The 22688-nt window shown below is 39.6% G+C and overlaps 1 protein-coding gene and 1 non-coding gene across 3 annotated transcripts in view; both read left to right on the plus strand.

The window, feature by feature from the left end:
- The first annotated feature begins 3396 nt into the window (after window positions 1–3396).
- Window positions 3397–3504, plus strand: LOC138991037 (U6 spliceosomal RNA). The gene has a single exon (XR_011467084.1). It is a non-coding gene; the product is annotated as a U6 spliceosomal RNA (small nuclear RNA).
- A 15386-nt stretch (window positions 3505–18890) lies between these two features.
- Window positions 18891–22688, plus strand: part of RAB6A (RAB6A, member RAS oncogene family) — an 89516-nt gene continuing 85718 nt past the window's right edge. The window contains exon 1 of one of the 2 annotated variants that reach the window (XM_070383751.1): window positions 18891–19544. In XM_070383751.1, the coding sequence (XP_070239852.1) occupies window positions 19475–19544 (70 nt within the window). In that variant the 5' untranslated portion in view covers window positions 18891–19474. The remainder of the gene's footprint in view (window positions 19545–22688) is intronic. The other variant, XM_070383750.1, reaches the window with a different exon arrangement.

A 22688-nucleotide genomic window follows, 5' to 3' on the forward strand; every position in this document is an offset into this window, starting at 1 on the left:
CTATAGGATTAGCAAATATTTTCTCCCATTCTGTGAACTGTCTTTCCCCTCTCTTGATACATTTGTTGGTACACAAAAGTTTTTAATTTTAGTAAAGTCCAATTTATCTATTTTGTTGTTGCCTGTGCTTTTGGTATCATACTTAAGAAATCATTGCCAAATCTAAGGTCACATGGCCCATCTCATTTTAGATATGAAGAAATTGAAGACTACATGGGGAAAAGCCTGAGGGCTCAATGTTGCCATCAATTAATGACAGTGGGGACTAAAATCCAGAGTTCCATTCAAAACCATCAATTTTTTTAAATGCTTAAAAATTATTGAGGGGAATTTTACCTTCAATAATAAAACAGTATAATAGAGTAGAACCTTCAGAATAACTTTGCTCCTAGAATAAACAGAGAAGATTGCATATATAGTTCAAATTATTGTGACAGTAGACAACTTTGATTGAGTCATTTTTTGGAGTTGGTATTAAACAAACAAATAAAAATTGATCTCTTTGAGAAAGAAACAAGCAAGAACCTGGCTTACTTCAGGACATAAAATTTATAGAATGACCCTTTAATTCATGGCCTTGTATACTAGGAATTTAGAAATCTAAATCTTTACTGGTTGAGTTACTTGTGGGGGCTCCCTGTTGAGGCCAAGAGCCAAAATGTCAATTTCACTTAAATTTTTTTACCAGTGTACATGAATAGAAATGCCTTTCAAAATTGCCTTTAAAATTGAGCACATATGTCTGAAGTTTAAAATCATTTTATTCAACAAGTACCTATAGAGAACTTTAGGTCTGTTAGGGTCTTTATTCCTATTTTGTTCATTAATTTGTAACTATTATGAATTTCTCTTTCTCTGAAATTTATATGGTGCTCTCTATTAGGGCTTGAACAAGGCTACTCCTTGCTAGAGCATGTATATAAGTCAAGAAGAAATGTGGTGTATCTGTAGTGCCAGTGCTTCCCCATCACGGTCGTTTCTGGACGTCTTAGTAGCATTATTATTTTCCCTTGAGACTATAAGGTTTGGAATAGAGATCAATTAGAAATCACCGGAATAGGAGGGATCTTAGACCCTGTCCTAATTGAAGTAGGTGGTAAGGTTGGTGGGGTCATATTATGTTCTTTTTTCTTCAAATCATTTTAATACTCTGGCAGTTATTCAAAGTATGGGGATGCTACCTTGCCTTACAACAAGCATGATCAAAGGCAATAATGAGACCAGATTCTGAACAGCAAGAGTTGTAGGAAGGCTTCAGGGCTCACAGATTGAAGAGCTTGGTTTCAGAAAGTCTCTTGAAAGCTAGCAGATAGCAGAAAGTGAAAGTGAAGTCGCTCAGTCATGTCTGACTCTTAGCGACCCCATAGACTACAGCCCACCAGGCCCTCTGTCCGTGGGATTTTCCAGGCAAGAGTACTGGAGTGGGGTGCCATTGCCTTCTCCGTTAACAGCGGCTAGGCATATTATATTTACTTGGAGCTGGTATACTTGGTGACAGCAGGTAAATTTTAAGAGATCCTCAGAGAATGGGTGAATGGATACTGAGTCATGAGTACCTTGAGGCATTCCCTGATGGTAGTTGGGCGTCAAGAGTATTTGTGGTCTGGGGTTAACAGACCAGAATGGGCTGAGCAAGTCTGTTATCTCATAGGGTCAAGCTTCTTCACTGTATAGACCCAGTTCACTGTATAGACCCAGTCTCCTTGATCCTTGAGGTAATACTTGAAAAACATGACCACCCCAAAGTCAGAGGTTCCAATTCCATCTGTCCATATTATTTTGTGCTTTAAAAAAATATGGAAGTTTTTACTTATAAAAAATTTTAAAAACTGTCCAAAATAAATGTTGCATTCACTAAGCAATTAATTTAAAAAGGGAAGAAATTGCCAACTATAATACTGTCTCTTTCAAACCTTTCCACAAACCTTCCCACCCTTCAGCCCATCTTCTATCAGAACTGCGTTTAAAAATAAACAGACCTGAAAGACAAGTGTGTCTAAATATGATTTTTGTACCTGCAGAGCATATGTCTTCTCAGGAATATAAAAAGGCATAATAATTATCTCCTTCCCAATTTTTCTGCAAATAAGAATTATAGTATTTTAATCTATCTTCTATAAAATCTGACCATTATAGTACATGTTTTCTATTTCAATCTCTCTGTTGAGCATGTGAGATTGCTTGGTTCTAAGGCTTTCAGATTAAGGCAGAAAAAAACCCTTAGCCAATCTGTCAGAATGCAAGATTTGATTTCTTACTAAAGGTTACTCATAGAGTTGCAAGATTAGCAAATGAAAATAAGGATGCCCAGTTAAATTTGAATATAGAATTTTAAATTCTAATTTAGTCTGGTATCAAGTGTTTTATCTGGCAACACAATCCAATTAATATACCAATATTTTGCATTTATTATTTCAATATGTTTTATTGAACACCACTATAGTGAAATGTTGGGCTAGGCTTTGTAGGTCAAACTGAAGGTAAAATGTGTGTCCTCAAAGATTTTATAATATTGGAAGATACCAGGCAGACACTGAAATTATATATAAGCAAATGAAAATTACATGTATAGTAAAATTAATATATAGAACTGACTGTCAATGTCTCTGTAGTTTGTTTCTTTGAATGTTGAGTATTGGTACTTCTCAGGTGTTTGTAAGAACAACAGAGTCCTTCCTCTGTAGTGAAGTTCTATCTTGAAATTAGCATGGCTTTTCCCTGTTCATTGCTACCAAAGCATAAATATTGGTATTGAACAGGGCTGTCCAATATTTTAATTCTCTCTACAGTAAAGTGAAAAATTAGAAAGCTATACACTTAGATGCTCTTTTTTCATTATAATTTCAAACTTGCTTTATCTTCATTTGTGCTTGATATTTAATCAATAATGGTTTGTTATACTTGAGCTTTTGGTTTGCGTTCTGTTAAGAACTTAATGGAGTTTAATGACCTCTAAACAAAAACTTAAAGGGACTTCTCTGGCAGTCAAGTGGTTAAAGACTCCATGCTTCCACTGCAAGAGCATGGGTTCAACCCCTTATTGGGGAACTAAGATCCCACATTCCGTGTGGGAAAAAAATAAATAAATAAAAATAAATAAACAAACACTTAAGAAGATGGTACGAAAAGGAAGTCTGTGACCCCTTTGCAATGGATGAATTGTTTTGCAATATGAATAATTTCACTGTCCAATTGATGAGTTTATAAGTAAAATGGGTTAGTAGCTCGTAAAATGTTAACTTTTCTATCAGTACCAAAAGGATGTTATCCCATGGGGAAGAGAGCAACATCTCTACATAAACACTTTTTTATCTTTCCCTCCAAATGGTAACTATTTATTGAGTTCTTTCTCTGTGCTGGTATACTAAATGCTTTACAGATATTAAATGTAATCCTGTGCTCGCTTCGGCAGCACATATACTAAAAATTGGAACGATACAGAGAAGATTAGCATGGCCCCTGCGCAAGGATGACATGCAAATTCGTGAAGCGTTCCATATTTTTAGACAATCTCTTTAACAAGTGGTGCTGGGAAAACTGGTCAACCGCTTGTAAAAGAATGAAACTAGAACACTTTCTAACACCATACACAAAAATAAACTCAAAATGGATTAAAGATCTAAACATAAGACCAGAAACTATAAAACTCCTAGAGGAGAACATAGGCAAAACACTCTCTGACATACATCACAGCAGGATCCTCTATGACCCACCTCCCAGAATATCGGAAATAAAAGCAAAAATAAACAAATGGGACCTAATTAACCTTAAAAGCTTCTGCACATCAAAGGAAACTATCAGCAAGGTGAAAAGACAGCCTTCAGAATGGGAGAAAATAATAGCAAATGAAGCAGCTGACAAACAACTAATCTCAAAAATATACAAGCAACTCCTCCAGCTCAACTCCAGAAAAATAAATGACCCAATCAAAAAATGGGCCAAAGAACTAAATAGACATTTCTCCAAAGAAGACATACAGATGGCTAACAAACACATGAAAAGATGCTCAACATCACTCATTATCAGAGAAATGCAAATCAAGACCACTATGAGGTACCATTTCACACCAGTCAGAATGGCTGCGATCCAAAAGTCTACAAATAATAAATGTTGGAGAGGGTGTGGAGGAAAGGGAACCCTCTTACACTGTTGGTGGGAATGCAAACTAGTACAGCCACTATGGAGAACAGTGTGGAGATTCCTTAAAAACTGGAAATAGAACTGCCTTATGATCCAGCAATCCCACTGCTGGGCATACACACTGAGGAAACCAGAAGGGAAAGAGACACGTGTACCCCAATGTTCATCGCAGCACTGTTTATAATAGCCAGGACATGGAAGCAACCTAGATGTCCATCAGCAGATGAGTGGATAAGAAAGCTGTGGTACATATACACAATGGAGTATTACTCAGCCATTAAAAAGAATACATTTGAATCAGTTCTAATGAGGTGGATGAAACTGGAGCCTATTATACAGAGTGAAGTAAGCCAGAAGGAAAAACACCAATACAGTATACTAACGCATATATATGGAATTTAGAAAGATGATAACAATAACCCTGTGTACGAGACAGCAAAAGTGACGCTGATGTATGGAACAGTCTTATGGACTCTGTGGGAGAGGGAGAGGGTGGGAAGATTTGGGAGAATGGCATTGAAACATGTAAAATATCATGTATGAAACGAGATGCCAGTCCAGGTTCAATGCACGATACTGGATGCTTGGGGCTGGTGCACTGGGACGACCCAGAGGGATGGTATGGGGAGGGAGGAGGCAGGAGGGTTCAGGATGGGGAGCACATGTATACCTGTGATGGATTCATTTTGATATTTGGCAAAACTAATACAATTATGTAAAGTTTAAAAATAAAATAAAATTTAAAAAAAATAAATAAATGTAATCCTGATGGAGAAATCAAGGCTACAGAGAGAGATGTGATCCAATGTTTTTGTAGGCTATTTGGCAGTCTTTTAAACACTAACAATAGAAAACACAACAGCACACAATGTTTTTCTTAAATGAAAAGTTTGAAACACTTAATTTTGAAAAGAGAGAGCTGAGTTCAATACAAGTAAAAACTTCTTGATAGTGAAGAACTGAAATGGGGAGGTTGGAGAGATTTTCTTTACTAGGGGCTTTACTAGGGGTTTATATGCCTAGAAACTGATAGAGATGATTAAATCCTACAGATATTCTCTGAGCTCAGTAATTATGGGAAAGGGAGTTTGCCTGGAGATCAGAGAGGGGAATTTTATGTGGTTGCTCCCTTTCCAGCTTCAATCCTATGCCCATCTATTGTGGAACTTTGTACTACAATTCCTACTTCTAAACAAAAACTAATAATTATCTACCTCTAGCTATTTGGAGGAGAAGGCAATGGCAACCCACTCCAGTACTCTTGCCTGGAAAATCCCATAGGCGGAGGAGCCTGGTGGGCTGCAGTCCATGGGGTCTCGAAGAGTCGGACACGACTGAAGCGACTTAGCATCATCATCATCATCATCCGCAGCAGCAGCAGCTATTTGGATTCTTACTTCAAATGTAATATGTGTAAAACTAAACTCACTATCTTCCTCCCTTCCTTGACCTTGTATGTCTCACCTCTTTATTTGCTACCTTTTTGTTTCTTTCCTTCTCTTCTGAACCAAATTCTTTAGATGAAAGAGCCTCCATTTTCCTCCATTTCTTCTTCTCTTATTCTTTTTGTTCTTGTTGCCTCCATTTCTCAATCTCCCATTTCCCCCTAAACCCAAATATGGCTTTTGTCCTCCTCTCTCCATTGAAACTTCTAATTCAAGCCAGTGACTCTTTGAAGAAAAGAAAACTTTATTAAGATATAATTTACCTATGATAAAAATCATTCATTTCAAGTGACTTAATTATAATCCAGTGATTTTTAGTAAATTTACAGCATTGTACAATTATCACAATAAAATTTTAGAACATTTCTAGTGCTTAGAAAAGAGCCTGTGCCCATTTGCAGTTACTTACCTTTTGAGAACAGATTCAATGAATGATTTTCAGCCCACAGGTTACTTAACTGCTCTGAATACATTTGGCCCTACTGACCACACCTTTCCTTTTGAAACTTTCTCTTCCCTTCTTTTTAGCCATCACTTTCTCCTGGTTTCCCTCCTAACTTTTTGCTAGTTCTTCACAGATTGTTTTCTCTGCCTGACTTCAAATATTGCTATTCCATCCAGTTCTGTCCTCACCTTTCAGATTACTCTTTACTTAAATGATTACATTCATCTTTATGGCCACAACTGCCATCTGTAAACTTATGACTTCAAAATTTCTATTTCCAGTTCAGACTTGTGCCATGAGCTCCAGTCTGGTAGAGTATAGTAGTAAAATTGCTTATCATCAACAGTGGCTCTTCTTTGTCTGTAATAAAATGCAACAGAAAACTCATCAAATTAGCAGATAAATACTGTTGCTCTTGGGAAAGGAGATTAAGATTCACCCATACTGTGTTAAGTTTCAAAGTGGTGGATGAAATATGGAATATATGTATGATCTCTGAAGTCTCTAAGACTATATGTAAGACCATAATATACTCTTCTTAGCTGATTGTGTATTTTAAATAGAATTTTAATGTACCTGCAACTCTAGTACTTCATTCTAGTTAACACTTTTACATATGTGTCTCACCAGTTGATTGATATAAACTCAAGAGCAGGGACCAAATCTATTTCTGCTTTGTCTTTCCAGTAGGAAAGCACAGTGCTTGGTATAAAGTAGGTAAAAGTATTTGTAGAATGAATAAATGAATATGTCAAGGCAGAACATACTTGAAACTGAAATGGTGTGTTAATGTAGTGCACATTGGTGGTAGACTGCCAAATGTCATTTTCCATCTTTTCTTCCTTATTAGAAAATTGTAATTTTATTATAATAACCCATCTCCCTCCACACAGCTATACACGTGTATATATCAGAGTAATCCTATTTCTTTCTCTTGCTGGGGACAGATTTAGGATGGGTATATAAAGAAATTCTGGCCAGTGAGATGTAATGAGGTGTCTGCTGGGGAGATTCTGGGGAAAGTTTCTCACTTACAAAGAGATACATTGGGGAATTCCCTGGCTTCCCAGTGGTTAGGACTCCATACTCTCACTGCCCAGAGTCCAAGTTCAATCCTTCGTTGGGAAACTAAGATCCCACAAATCACATGTGGAGCCAAAAAAAAAAAGAAGATACACAGAAGTATCTTATTTCTTGGGACTTTATACTATCTAGAACTACCACAGCCATGTTATGATTATTTGGTAAGCTAGTATCTAGGGGCAAAGTCAATATACTGAGGAAAGCAGAACAGAAAGACAGAAGAAAGTAGTTTTTACAGACATTGTTGGATAGAAATTAAGCAAGTCTGAAGCTGCCCTAACTTGGGACTTCTTTATGTGAATTGCCCCACTGTTTAAACTATTTAGAGTTGAATTTTCTATTTCTTCCAGCTGAAAGACTCCTAACTGATAATTTTAGTAAAAGGATAACATAGTAAATAACCTATGCCTTTTCTTTTCCTCGTTAGACTACGTAGACTCGACAAAGAGCACACGTTGACTCTGTTGTCTGTGTTGCACTCAAGCTGTAATGTAGATGTTCTTGCAAACCTCCTCTGAAAAGACTGTTTGCATATTAACCTTGATAGTCTCAGATCTAGACAACAAAAACAATAATTTACATGTCAAGTGAAGCTGCTGCTGCTGCTGCTGCTAAGTCGCTTCAGTCATGTCAGACTCTGTGCGACCCCATAGACGGCAGCCCACCAGGATCCCCCATCCCTGGGATTCTCCAGGCAAGAACACTGGAGTGGGTTGCCATTTCCTTCTCCAATGCATGAAAGTGAAAAGTGAAAGTGAAGTCACTCAGTCGTGTCCATCTCTTGGCGACCCCATGGACTGCAGCCTACCAGGGTCCTCTGTCCATGTGATTTTCCAGGCAAGAGTACTGGAGTGGGGTGCCATTGCCTTCTCCGTCAAGTGAAGCTAGGAAGATGTATTTTAGGATCAGTGATATGGAGACTTCTTGCTTTTACTGATGAAAATAATGAGGATATTCAGCCTGATTCTACCTCTCAGTGCTGGAATTTTCTAACCTATGGGCAGAATTCTAATGGTAATTATATTCAGGAGACTTAAAGATAAATATTGACACCAGTTCTTTGCAGTTATTACAATATTATTTACACAAATTTCAGTACTTTTACTTTTTTCTCCTCCCTTTTCATCTATTCAAATTCTGCCAGTATGCCAAAATGCAACTGAGATTTCACCCTTGTCAGAAACGCTGTGACTCATGATGTTAACTCTAATGCACCAAAATACCTGTATTTCTGAACACCAAACACTGTAAGACACTATGAGTACATTATATACACAAGGTACAACCCTACCTTGAATAACTTATGATCTAATTGGAAAACCAGGACACAAAGAAAGTACGGAATAGCATATTGATTCTCAAACTTAGGGTGCATAAAAATCCATTTAATAAACCTGTTAAAAATGGATTTTCTAGGCCATACCATTAGAGACTTTTGAGTCACTAGTTTCAGCTTGGGGCTCCCTAATCTTAATTTTTGAGATTCCTTAGACTGATTTTGATTGTAGGTGTAATGAGACTTTCTATTTGAGAACACAGTGGAGTGAGAGAGTGATATTTTTTGTTTCTTTGGACTGTGGTACCATGCTGAAATGGGCCTGTGGTAGGAGTATAATTATAAAGGCCTAGATTCATTCATATTATCTTAATAGTGGTAACATGGCATCCAGTCCCATCATGGTAAATAGATGGGGAAACAGTGGAAACAGTGTCAGACTTTATTTTTTGGGGCTCCAAACTCACAGCAGATGGTGACTGCAGCCATGAAATTAAAAGACACTTGCTCCTTGGAAGAAAAGCTATGACCAACATGCTGCTGCTAAATCGCTTCAGTCGTGTCCGACTCTGTGTGACCCCATTGACGGAAGCCCACCAGGCTCCCCCATCCCTGGGATTCTCCAGGCAAGAACACTGGAGTGGGTTGCCATTTCCTTCTCCAGTGCATGAAAGTGAAAAGTGAAAGTGAAGTCGATCAGTCGTGTCCGACTCTTAACGACACCATGGACTACAGCCTACCAGGCTCCTCCATCCATGGGATTTTCCAGGCAAGAGTACTGGAGTGGGGTGCCATTGCCTTTTCCGATGACCAACATAGACAGCATATTAAAAAGCAGAGACATTACTTTGCCAACAAAGGTCCGTCTAGTCAAGGCTATGGTTTTTCCAGTAGTCATGTATGGATGTGAGAGTTGGACTATAAAGAAAGCTGAGCGCTGAAGAATTGATGCTTTTGAACTGTGGTGTTGGAGAAGATTCTTGCGAGTCCCTTGGACTGCAAGGAAATCTAACCAGTCCATCCTAAAGGAAATCAGTACTGAATATTCATTGGAAGGACTGATGCTGAAACTGAAACTCCAATACTTCGGCCACCTGATGCGAAGAGCTGACTCATTGGAAAAGACTCTGATGCTGGGAAAGATTAAAGGCGGGAGAAGGGTATGACAGAGGATGAGACGGTTGGATGGCATCACCAACTCGATGGACATGAGTTTGAGTAAACTCCGGGAGTTGATGATGGACAGGGAGGCTTGGCGTGCTGCAGTCCATGGGGTTGCAAAGACTTGGACACGACTGAGCGACTGAACTGAACTAAACTGAATAATGGTAATGGTGAAGATGGAACTAATTGTAACAGAGGGATGTTGAAGAGATAGCTATCACAGGGTGTGGTGACTAATTAAATATAAATGATAAGGAAGAAGAAAAAGTCAAGGATGACAGTAAATATCTGATTTAAGTAATTCCCAACTCTTGTTAGCTCTATGACTGATTCTCTTATTTCTTCATCTTTAAATGAAGATAATAATATCTACCTCATAGCATTATTTGGAGAAGGCAATGGCACCCCACTCCAGTACTTTTGCCTGGAAAATCCCATGGACAGAGGAGCCTGATAGCCTGCAGTCCATGGGGTCGCTAGAGTCAGACAGATTGAGCGACTTCACTTTCGCTTTTCACTTTCATGCATTGGAGAAGGAAATGGCAACCCACTCCAGTGTTCTTGCCTGGAGAATCCCAGGGACGGGGAAGCCTGGTGGGCTGCCGTCTATGGGGTCGCACAGAGTCGGACACGACTGAAGCGACTTAGCAGCAGCAGCACAGCATTATTGTAAAGTACAACAACTAAATTAGGGTGCTTAATAGACACTCAAATATTTAGTTTTCTGAAAGAAATTTAATAACAATAGATGGTAACATATGGTTAATGCTTAATGAAGGACTGGCACAAATTTTAAGAATGAAAATGGATGTGGAGTAGAAAAGATCAGTGTGGCCTGGCATAAACCATCTCAGTACTTTAAAAGAATCACTTACATTTTTAAATTTTGATTTATTTTTTTATTGAGGGAGCATTGGTTTATAACATTATATAAATGTCATGTGTAAAACATTCTATTTCTATATACCTTACATCACTTTTTTCTGTCACCATAGAAGGTGATTCCCTTTATCCATTTCTCTCTCCCCTCTGCCACTTCCTTCTTGGTAACCACTACTCTATTTTCTGTATCTATGGCTTTATTTTTGTCTGATTTAGTTTGCTCATTTATTTGGTCTTGTTTTTTTATATTCTACAAATGCGTGTAATCATACAGTTTTTGTCTTTCTCCATCTGAGTTATTTCACTTAGAATATTACCCTCAAGGTCCATCCATGTTGTCACAAATGGCAAGATTTCATCTTTTTATGGCTGAATAGTATTTGATTTTATATAAATATATATCTCACATCTTCTTTATCCATTCATCCATTGATGGGCACTTAGTTTGATTATATATCTTGGCTATTATAGATAATGATACAGTGAATATAGGGGTGCATATATCTTTTTGAATTAGTATCTTCATGTTAATTGCTTCTTATTTGGATAAATACCCAGAATGGGATGGTTGGATCACCTTAGTTCTATTTTTACTTTTTTGAGGAATCTCCATACTGTTTTCCATAGTAGTTGCACCAATTTACTAACAATTGTGCAGCACAAACGTTTCCATTTTTCCATATCCTTACCAGCATGTGCTGTATCTTGCCTTTTTAGTAATAGCCATTTTAACAGTTATGAGGGGCTTCCCTGGTGGCTCAGTGATGAAGGATCTGCCTGCCAATGCAGGAGATGTAGGTTCGATCCCCTGGAGAAGGAAATGACAACTCCAGTGTTCTTGCCTGGGAAATCCCATGGACAGAGAAGTATGGCAGACTAGTCCACGGGGCTGCAAAAGAGTCAGACATGACTTAGAAACTAAAACAGCAACAAACAACAGTTGTGAGGTGGTATCTCATTATAGTTTTCCTTTGTATTTCCCTAATATTTAGTGCTGTTGAGCATCTTTTTCTGTGCCAGTTGGCCATCTGTAGGTCTTCTTTGGAAAAATGTGTATTCAACTCCTCTGCCCATTTTTCAATTGAGTTGTTTGCTTTTTGTTGTTGAGTTGTATGAGTTCTTTATTATTTTGGATATAAACCCCTTATTGAATGTTTCATTTGCACTTAATAGGTTATTTTTTGTTGTTGTTGTTGATAGTTTTTTTTGCTGTTTGGAAGCTTTTTAGTTTGATGTTGTCCCATTTGTTTATTTTTGGTTTTGTTTCTCTTGCCTGAGTAGACACACCTAGACAGATATTACTAAGACAAATGTCAAAGAAAGTACTGTCTATGTTTTCTTCTAGGAGTTTTATTGTTTCAAGTCTTACATTCAATTCTTTAATTTGTTTTGAGTTGATTTTTGTATATGGTGTGAGATAGTGGTCTAGTTTCATTTTTTTTGCATGTGACTGTCCAGTTTTTCCAGCACCATTTATAGAATTCAATTACATTTAATCAAAATGTGTATAGGTATAGTTTTAAAAAGTCTAATGGTGCTATAATTCTCTCTTCATTTGTCTAGTTTTTTGTGTTTTTTTTTGCACTTGTTGTTAAGTTTTCCTTCAACTCTTCGCATGAGGTGGCCAAAGTACTGGAGTTTCAGCTTTAGCATCATTCCTTCCAAAGAAATCCCAGGGCTGATCTCCTTCAGAATGGACTGGATGGATCTCCTCACAGTCCAAGGGACTCTCAAGAGTCTTCTCCAACATCACAGTTCAAAAGCATCAACTCTTCGGCGCTCAGCCTTCTTCACAGTCCAACTCTCATATCCATACATGACCACAGGAAAAATTTCTGGAAACTTTTAAGATCTTCTTTTGTCTTTGATATGGAATTTCATAATGATGTAACCTGAAATATTCTTATTTTCTTTTTGCTGGATGTCTGACATACCCTTCCAATTTGGAAACTCATGTTTCCCAGATGTGAGAACTTATTTTATATGATTTATTTTATAATAATCTCTGCATTAGAATTTCTATTATTTGTATGCTGTGTCTTCTGGATTAATCCTAGATACTCCTCAAATTATCTAGTGTCCATTTCTTAGCTTTTTGCTATGCTTTCTGGAACATTTCCTTAATGTTATTTTCCAAATATTCTATTTTTAAACTTTGGCTATCATAATTTTAATTTCCAAGAAAGCCTGTTTTCAAAGTGTCCCTTTTTTAAAAATAGGATCTTGCTATTCTTTCAAAAATGCAATAGCTTTTGCCATATATTTTCCTTTTTTTTCCTGGTTTATTTATATTCTCTATTTAATATTGGAGATGTTATCAAATATATAGCAAACCTTTACAGCTTGTTCAGATTTAAGAGAAGCATCAAAATAATCGGAAACTCAGTGTGAGGGGGTTGCATTTACTGATTGCCGCTGCTGCTGCTGCTAAGTCGCTTCAGTCGTGTCCGACTCTGTGCGACCCCATAGACGGCAGCCCAGCAGGCTCCCTCGTCCCTGGGATTCTCCAGGCAAGAACACTGGAGTGGGTTGCCATTTCCTTCTCCAATGCATGAAAGTGAAAAGTGAAAGTGAAGTCGCTCAGTCGTGTCTGACTCTTAGCGACACCATGGACTGCAGGCTACCAGGCTCCTCTGTCCATGGGATTTTCCAGGCAAGAGTACTGGAGTGGGGTGCCATTGCCTTCTCCCAGCATTTACTGATTAGAAGGGTTCAATATAGGATGATTTGAAGGTGAACTGGCTGAACTTACCTCTATATTCATAATTCACTGGCCCTTTCTCTGAGATGTTTCAGCTTATATAAAGAAGGATCTTCCCATCTCTTTTTCAGACTTATAAATTGCTGCCTGTGTTATGAAAGGTGCTTGGAGAGAGACCATTGGCTATCAAGCCCCATATCTTCTGACAGCTCCTCACCCTAGTACTCTACCATGCCTGATATGTATATGCCTAGAGATACTATGCCTAGAGCCTCTTATGTTCAATTCCTCCATTTCTAGGGATAGGTTTTTAACTACTGTTTATATGATCTTTGATACAGTTCCCTTGTGTCCCTTTTCTCCTCCCTAACTTACGTGGTACCTAGAACTTCACATTCCTGAGCCTTTCTAGTATTCTGCTTGGCTGATTGACTTGCTTCTTGTTACTTTCCCCTTCAGTAAGCACTTTCTATCCTCTGTACAGTCAGCTACCATTGTTCTTTGTCTCCTAACTTAAAATATTATGGAACTGGGTTAGAGATGTTAAAGCCAGAGTTTGCATTTTATTTTTGTTGTTCTTGTTTTGGAACAGTTTCAGAGAAGGAAGAAAGCAGAAACAACTTTAATCGACTATGCTAAAACTGGAAGTTTGTTCAGTTTTTCCAAATGATATTGTAGCTTATCATCTCACTGGATACTTTCAGCTACAAAATAAAGATTTTTATACCTTTTGATTTTTGTATAAAATTCAAAAATCCAGAAAAATGTCCCCCAAAAGATGGTTTCTCTTGGCGTTTTAGGCAAGTTAAAATTTGGCTGTACAGTCTGTTGGCATTTAAGTGCAAACAGTATTGGTCTCATTTTTCTGTCCTAAGATACTCTGTTCTTTACATAAACAGCAATAGAAGCAGTTGTTCTCTTCTTCTGTGAGAGTGATAATCTCTTAGTAGCAGGTGGGATGATTCATTCTCCTGCACATCTTAGAGGAGACTATTATTTGTGGGGGATAGAGTGTGGAGAGTTGAGAGCTCCAGCCATGTGTCAGGTATTACACATTCTGGACTAGTTTTAAAAGAAGCAACCTCTTCCCCCACTGCATTTCAAAGCCTAGAAGTAACATCTCACATCTAAGGCTCTGAGAAACCGCATTATCCTTAACAGGGACCATGATTCACATGAACAGAACAAAATGGAACTATCAAAAATAGATTGTGTAGATCACTCTGTAGCAAAAATATCTTCTGACTCAGCTTATGAATTGGCCATAATCATAGGAAGAACCATTCCATTGAGGTTCTACCTGCCTTCTCCTCCACCTTGACTGAATAACCTTTATACTACTCCCACAGCACATAAGTTATTTGGAAAACAGGTTTTGATATGAGGCCCCCCACTCCTTTTTTTTTTTTTAATTGTACTCCTTTTGAAATAGGACTTGCTTAAATATATCTTGTGTTAATTGTGGTCATGTAATTGGTCGCCTTGAATTATTGGGCATTTGTCATTTTTTATGCTTTGTAATATTGATCCACTATTATTTTTAGTAGCAATGGTTTTAATAACTTTCAGAATAGGTTAGAAGGGCTTCACATTTGATGGAATTTGAATTCCTGCCAGAGTTATTATTTGTTTCAAATATGAGCAATATGAGTTCAGTTCTTTTACCTGGGTAGTTTTTCTCCTTTTATTGATTTCCTGCCTCTCCAAGAGTAATAACTTCTTTTTAGGGAGTAGTAAGCAGAAAAAGGCATTCCAGAGTGGTAACTATTACTGTATTATATATACATACACTCGCACACAGTATTGAGCGCCTAATATTTAAGGAGTTGTATGAGGTATTTTAAGGGATCTAAAGATGAGACTATCAGATGCTTCCAGCCACAAGTAACAATGACAAAGACATATTGTGAAGACATTAATACATATAAAGACATTTATTATTTTGCTAAAAAGAAACCCAGAGGAAGTTCAGTGATATGATGATGCCTTTTAGCTTTTTGCTTAGCCATCATCAGTGAGTTGACCTTTTTCTTCAGGATTATATATTAATGTTCACATAATGTGTTTGCTCTAGATATCACATCCTTATATAACCATACTCAGTGGCAGAAAGATGGCAGTTTTTCCTCATCTATCTCTTCTCATCAAGGAAGAAAATTTATCTTAGAAGTCTCTGGCACATTTCCTTTGTATCCCATCGGCTCAGATAAAGTCAGGTGCCTATATAGCTTAGCTGAAGGGAAGCTGGAAAAGTATTCATCATTTCCAGTATATATTGTGGAAGTGTGTGTGTGTGTGTTGGTTTGGATAGGCAACAAATAGTGTCTGTCACAGGAAATGGTCCTCCTTCAGGAGGTTTTTTCTCTGGGGGCAGAAAGACAAGCTGCAATTGTACTACGATTTCTGTGTGTTAGATTCCTGGTCACACTCATGGGCTTTAAATTAGCAATCCTTTTTGAACTAATGAAAGAACGCTGCTCTGGTACTTTCCCAATGGAGCTGCCAAGGCTGTCCTCTCCCACTGTCCCCAATTTTTAGTTATGAAATTCTGATCTGGGCATCTTTTCCATAAGTGTGTTAAAGGAATGCAGTATCCATTTACATCACATGATTTTAAGTGATGTTCTCTTTCTCCAAGATGCTCTTGCCCTTCTATCTCCATATGCCCAAATCACAGTCACCTTTTGAAGAAAACTAAAAATAATCTCTCATTTATTTCACAAAAATTTGTTACATGCTTACCGTGGAGCAAGCACTCTGCAAGTGTTGGGAATACAAAACATGAGCTTTTACCTCATTAAGCATGTAGTCAGGTGGGGAAGACTGACAATTAACAAATACAATTAAGTGATGGGGAAGAATAGGATACAACGGAGGGCTTCCCAGGTGGAGCCAGTGGTAAAGAACCCACCTGCCAATGCAGGAGATGTAAGAAATAAGGGGTTGATCCCTGGGTTGGGAAGATCCCCTGCAGGAGGTAAAAGCAACCCACTCCAGTAGTCTCACCTGGAGAACCCCCATGGACAGAGGAGCCTGGCAGGCTACAGTGTATAGGGTGGCAAAGAGTCAGACTCAACTGAAGCGACTTAGCATGCACGCAGGATACAGTGGGAGTTCAGGAAAGATATTTACTCTTGGTGGGAACGGGGGCAGACTGAGAAGGTTTTTTAGAACTTTTTAAAGGTAATTTTAAAGAATGAGAGGAATTGGGAAGAGGAAGGAAGGTGTTCAAGATAAGGAGAAATCATAGAGGTGAAAGTGTTGGGGAAAGCACCTTTGAAAAAGGCCCCTTTAATTCCTTCTTCTCCCAAGTAATTTCTCCATTTGATGAATGGAGTTGCATAGTACACAATATGCAACTTTTAGACCATAAGATCTCTAAAGATAAAACATATTACTTACACAGAGCACTTGATATATATGAATTTAGCTTCAGAAGAGAATGAGACTGTATATGTGTCAATGCAAAATGCCAAGTTAAAACATTAAAAACATTTGAGGTAAGAGATGCCTATGTAATATCGCTCTTTAGAATGGTAGGAATAGTCACACCCACCCAGGTGATTACAGAGATCAAAGCAGCAGGGAAGAATTGATTCATAAAGTTCTGGAGGAAGCACAAAATAATTATAGTTCCAATCCTCAGATGTTCCTTTAAAGGTTATTTTAGGAAACATAATGAAGACCTGGTACACATCAGAAAGAAAAAATCGCCACTCATTTTTGTTTGCAGAGTTTTTCTACTTGGCATTAGCTACTCTTTTTGTGTACTAAGGTTCTGGGTTACTGGTGGGGAGGGCCTTAGCAGACCTGACAAATTACTTTTAAAATCAAATATTAAAAAAGAAAAATCAAAGTTGTGTCCATGTCACGACTGAGGTTTTTACCATTTCATTTTAGATGTGTGTTCTAAAATCTTTCTGCTGCTTGGTTGACAGGAACTAGACAGAAGTAAATTTTGATGGAGAAGGAGATTCGAGGATATATCTGTTGTCTTGATAGGCCAGAATAGATGAAGATGTAAGAATCTATTTTCCTCCCCTCAATTTATCCTAGTTCATTCAGCAATTCATCCCTGGGTTTGAGAAGGCAATTGTTTGATCCTGTCATTTCTATAGCTAAGTAAATAACCCTCAAATAATGAGAAAATGTACATAAATGTGTTTTGTGAATGGTATGGCTCTATACACAAATTTAATAACTTATTTTTTATTATTAACTTGGAAGTATTTTTGACACCAGTTTTCAAGTGCCTTTTTCAAGGGCAAGGATTACTTTTTCATATGCTGTCCTATAGTATGGTGAGTTGTGACTGAACTATGGTAAAGGGTTGATGCCAAATTCTCTAATTTGACAAGTCATTTATTTGGTAATTCTTAACATTTATTTATCTTTTATTAATAGACTTTATTTTTTTTAAGTTTTAGATTTACAGAAAAATTGAGTAGAAAGTACAGGAAATCCCCATATGCCTCTCCTTACCCCCAGTTTCCTCTATTACCCTGATTAGTATGTTTGTTATAATTAATACACGAATATTGTTACATTGTAATTAACTAAAATCCATATATATTCAGATTTCCTTAGTTTTTGCCCAATGTCCTTTCTCTGTTCCAGGATTCCATTCAGCCTTAACAGTTTAGTTATCATGTTAGTTGTTAGTTGTATTCACATTACTCTTAGTTGTCACATCTTCTTGAGCTCCTCTTGAGTGTGACATTAGTTTTGGGGGGTCATCTTCATTTTGGGGGTCATGAACTGGGTTGAAAGTTATGGACTCTCTTCACAGAAAAATAAGCAAGCTGTAGATGGCTAATTTAAGGGAGGTCTACCCACAGCAGATTCGGAAACCCTGCTTTAGAAGAAACGGATGATCCTTAGAATATCCATTTCCCCACATCAGGGCCATGCTCTACCTGCAATTTGCTGTGTGACCTTTCTGCAAACCCATTTCGTACATGAGCCTCAGTTACACCAGCTGTGAAATGGGGGATTTGGTTTACCTGATATCTAAATCCTTTTCTATCACAGTAGAAGGTGGGGTCACCTAGAGCTGTCCACATCTGAGCAACAAAGATTGGTAACAGAAGACCGTAACAGGTCACGCAAAGAAAGTGAATAGGCTTATCAACAAGGAGTTGTGGAGGTTCAATGGGGAAAAAGACAAAACCTGGGTTCCACTTTATGACTGTGGATTTTGTAAGTCATTTCCTTCCCATGAGCTTCTGTTTCTTCATCTGCAAAAAATATGAAAGCCCTGCTTCTGGTAGTTATGAAACTCCTTGGAGCAACAGCGGAGAACGTACCAAGAAGGGTATCATGTGAAGAATTATAAGAAAGAAAATGGAGAAAGTGGGTGAAAGGCGGATGTGAGGAATGAGAAGCAAGGTTGAGGGCTCAGGAAAGAGGAACCATCTGCACACCTAAGGCCTTCCGACTTCACCTGCACTTGTCTGGGTCAATTCCATCTCCTTTCCGGCCCCGCCTCCGCCCCAATTCCCTCCCCTCCCCTCAGGCTGCGACTGGCCACACTTCGCATGGCCGCCACGCTCAGCCGCTTTCCACCACGCGAAGGTGGCGCGCGCGCTCTGGGGCCGCCACCTCACTCCTATCTCTGCCTGCCCTTGACCTCTTTCGATTGGTTCATCCAGTAACTGACGTAAGTGCTCCCTATTCCACCTCCAACAGTTCCTCCAGCCTCCGCCCCACCACCTCCCTGCATCTCCCCAAGCCAGTGGAAACCTAACCACCCCTGATCTCCGCTGAGCGGGCGGAGCCGGGAAAGCAGGCTGAACCAGGAAGGCGCAGTCTGTGGCGCGCACGCGCACGCACGCACGCACGCCGGGGCTGGCGGGGCGGCAGGCTCGCGCCCGGGCTCGCCCCGCGCCGCGCCACAGGCTCGCGCACTCAGCAGGTTGGGCTGCGGCGGCGGCAGCTGTGGAGCTGAAGCGCTGCGTGTGAGAGGTCCCAAACGCTTCTGCGGCTCCCACTCCGCCACCCTCACCTCAGTTTCGGTGCCGGGTGCTGAGAGGGGAAAGGCTCTAGCCTTGGGATCCCCCCACCCCTAGCACGCCCCTGGCTGCTTCCGACACCGCCTTCATTCCCTTTCTAGCTGCGGGCCTCGCTAGGTGCTAGGCGACTCCGAGGGGAGGCGACGGCGACGGCTGCCTGTCTGTGTAGAGGAGCCCTGCTCTCCAGCCTTGCTCCGCCGCCGGGCCCTGCAGGGGCCGAGATAGCTCGGCGCCGGCCCTTCCTCTAGCCTCTTCGTTAACCGGTTGGAGCAGCGTCGGTCCGGGAGGTCTCTGGGCTGAGGCGGCGGCAGCTTCTCCGGCTCCATCATGTCCGCGGGCGGAGACTTCGGGAATCCGCTGAGGAAATTCAAGCTGGTGTTCCTGGGGGAGCAGAGCGGTGAGTGCGCGGCTCCCCCACTCCTGGCGGCTGGCCGTGGCTTCTCCGCACCGCCCCCCAATGCTGCCCTTCAGTCCGTGAAGGCTCCCTGCGGGCCTCGCGTTCGCGCTCGGTTCTACCCCCCGCAGCCCCTGCTCGTATTCGGTTCGCCGACCCCTCTTCGCCACCCGTTCCTCTTCCCATGATCCGTCGCTCGGATTTTGACCCTTCAGTCCCCGACTCCACCGGCTCCGTTCCCCGCAGCCCGGCCCTCTCGGGTCGATCTGCCCTCCCCACTCCTCACCCCGCCCAGCCCCAGCCTCCTGTCCATCCCTTTCTTCCTCCGTTCTCCGTCGTCTCGCCTACCCCAGCTCCCTCCCTTGAGCCCCACCCTTGTTCCTTGCTCTTATCCCAGTTGGTCTGCTCTGTGAGGCCCACCCGGGAAGCCCCACGGTGGGTAACCGGCCCTCTTCAGCCTAGCGCTATGAGGGTGGGATCTGGGCGTTGTTTTCCCCAGAGGTTTAGCCGCGAGAAGTGCGGGTCTTACCGAAGGTGGGAAGTAGGGAGGGGGGGGGGGTCCTAGGAAATTATTGGATTGTTTTCACCTGGGTGGGGAATTGGCCGGGGTTTTGGAGGATATATATCTGAATTGGAGGGGACTTGAGGATGGAGTGGTTGGTGAGTGAGGGAGTGGCGGCGGCAGTGGCGATTTTTGCCCCTTGGGTTAGGCTGTGGCCCGTTGGAAAACCTCGTTTTCTTCTCTTGACGTTCATCCCTGACGATCCTTTCGGCAGTGTTCATGCCTTTCCAATCTCTGCCAGATGCTATGTCATGATCGTTTTACTTGGAATTTTTCACATCTCACCTCTCCTTTTTTGCTTCAAGGCGAAGCAGTATCTGATTCTCCTCACGGTGGTGCAGACAGAAATTACTGGGGAGGTGTTAATTATTCCATTTCATTAGTATTTTCCAAATATATATCAATGTTTAGGATTCCTTTGAGAGACGGGTTTAGAATAACGAACATCTTTGTTTTGTAGGATTTCATTTGGGCTTTGGGAGTAGAGAAGAGTAGAGAAGGAATCGATTCATCAACTTGTTATCTAAATTAGATTTGAATATGTAATATCATTTTGACTAAATGATTCTTGTATAGTTAATATTATTTAGTATCTGGTGAGTGAAATTGTTATGTCATTTACCTGGTCAAACTTGTGCTGTCATTGTACTTTGTATTAGATATAAGGTTCTAATTTTGTGATGACCGGCTCTAAAATTACTTATTATGGTAATTCCAGTTTTATGCTATATTATGCAAACTTCAAACTCTGTAGTTTAGCGATTATCATGCTCTGTTGTTTTTCTCACATTTTTCTTGTCTTTAAAATCGAGTCATTGAGAGATTAGTTAGTTTCTCCCGAGTCATCAGACAATTGAGTTACCTGCTAGATATTTTAGGTTAGGCTATAGAAAACATTTATTTCTTTTGATGGGAAAGAAGATAACTGATAGATAGCAAATAAATTCGGAGCTCTTATTACTACTTTGAACTATTTATACTAATTGGAATGGCATTAAAGTAGGTTAATAATAGTTGCAAAATTGCTTCCAGTTGGACTTGAGGAATCGTTTTTCTCCTTTCATAAATAATCTTTTCTCCCTGACCTCTTATCAAGTCTCCTCTTTGCGTATTTTTCCTGAAGTAAATATAAACTTGTTCCTTTAAGTAACTTAGTGAAACCTCTGAGATTGATCCCTGTCTATGTATTTTGACAGTTTCAAGACAGTACCATACATAAAATACAACTATTGGTCATTATTGATAAATAGGACACACATACACATACACACACAAAGTGCTTATGGTGCACTCTAGGGATTTTATTGCCTGCCTTACATTGTGATGCACAGCTATTTAGTTTGCATGAAAAATACATTAATCTCTGTCTTAAGAAGATTTTAGTGTGAGTAGAGACCATAATTTAAGAATCTGCGAGTTTCCTTTGGACTTCTTGAGTATTTATATTCTAATTCACATTGCAGAGTTTTATGGCTTCTCATTTTATTTCTTAAGTCTTAACTAACTCCCCTTCCTTCCACCGTCTTAAATTTTTTGTAACTAGACTTGATTTTTTAGAACAGTTTTATATTTACAGAAAAATTAAGATCATGCAGAGATCCCATCTAACCCCACCCGGTTTCGTCTATTATTAACATCTTATATCTCTATGGTGCATTTGTTACTGTTAATGAACCAATTTTGATGCATTATTAACTAAAATACATAGTTTATTCAGGTCTTCTTAATTTTTATCTGTCTTTAAACATTCAATTCAGGATGCCACATTACATTTGGTTGTCCTGTCTCCTTAGGCTCATCTTAGATTTTTTCTTTTAGCATTGTGTTTACATGCTTTTTAACTATGTAGAACTGTGAGATTAATTATCTTTTGAGACCACTGTATTGCTCAGTAATACCACCCATTGGCTTTGGAAAGGTTGATCTCTGTTTTCACAAGCAGTGTCTGTAGTTTTCTTATGCATTAGCAGAAGTCTAGAGTCCATGTCATCTTGATTTAACTCATGAATTTTTTATTTTTAGGTTTTAGAATTCCACAATTCATCTTTCAAAGACTAATCTGTAGCAAAGCCTTGTCTCCTTAATAGCATTTACCATATTTCTAATTCTTACTTGTGTTTATTTTCGTCTGTTTCCCACAACAGAATGCAAGTCCCATGAAGATTAAAAAGTATTTTTTTTGTTCATTGTATCCCCAGTGCCTAGAAGAGTGCCAGGCTTATAGCAGGTACTCAGAATGAATGATGATTGAATCTGATAGTAACCAAAGCCAGAGTCATCTTTGTTTTGGTGAAGTCTACATTTTTTCCTTATGCAATTAATAGTAACAGTAACTCTTTTGGGAGGGGGAGGCTGCACTGCATGGTTTCTGGACCCAACCTGGGATTGAACCCAGGCCAGCCAGTGAAAGTGCCGAGTCCTAACCACTGGACTGCCAGTGAATTCCCAACAATAACATTTTGTACTTACATTATTTGATTGTATATAGGGATAGTCCATATGCTCAGGGGGCATGGATTCCAATAATTTACATACAGCCTTAATCATGGCGCATAAAAAAAGTGACCATAATTTTATACCTTTTT

The sequence above is a fragment of the Bos mutus genome, chromosome 15 (genome assembly GCF_027580195.1).
Source record: "Bos mutus isolate GX-2022 chromosome 15, NWIPB_WYAK_1.1, whole genome shotgun sequence".
NCBI lineage: Eukaryota > Metazoa > Chordata > Mammalia > Artiodactyla > Bovidae > Bos > Bos mutus.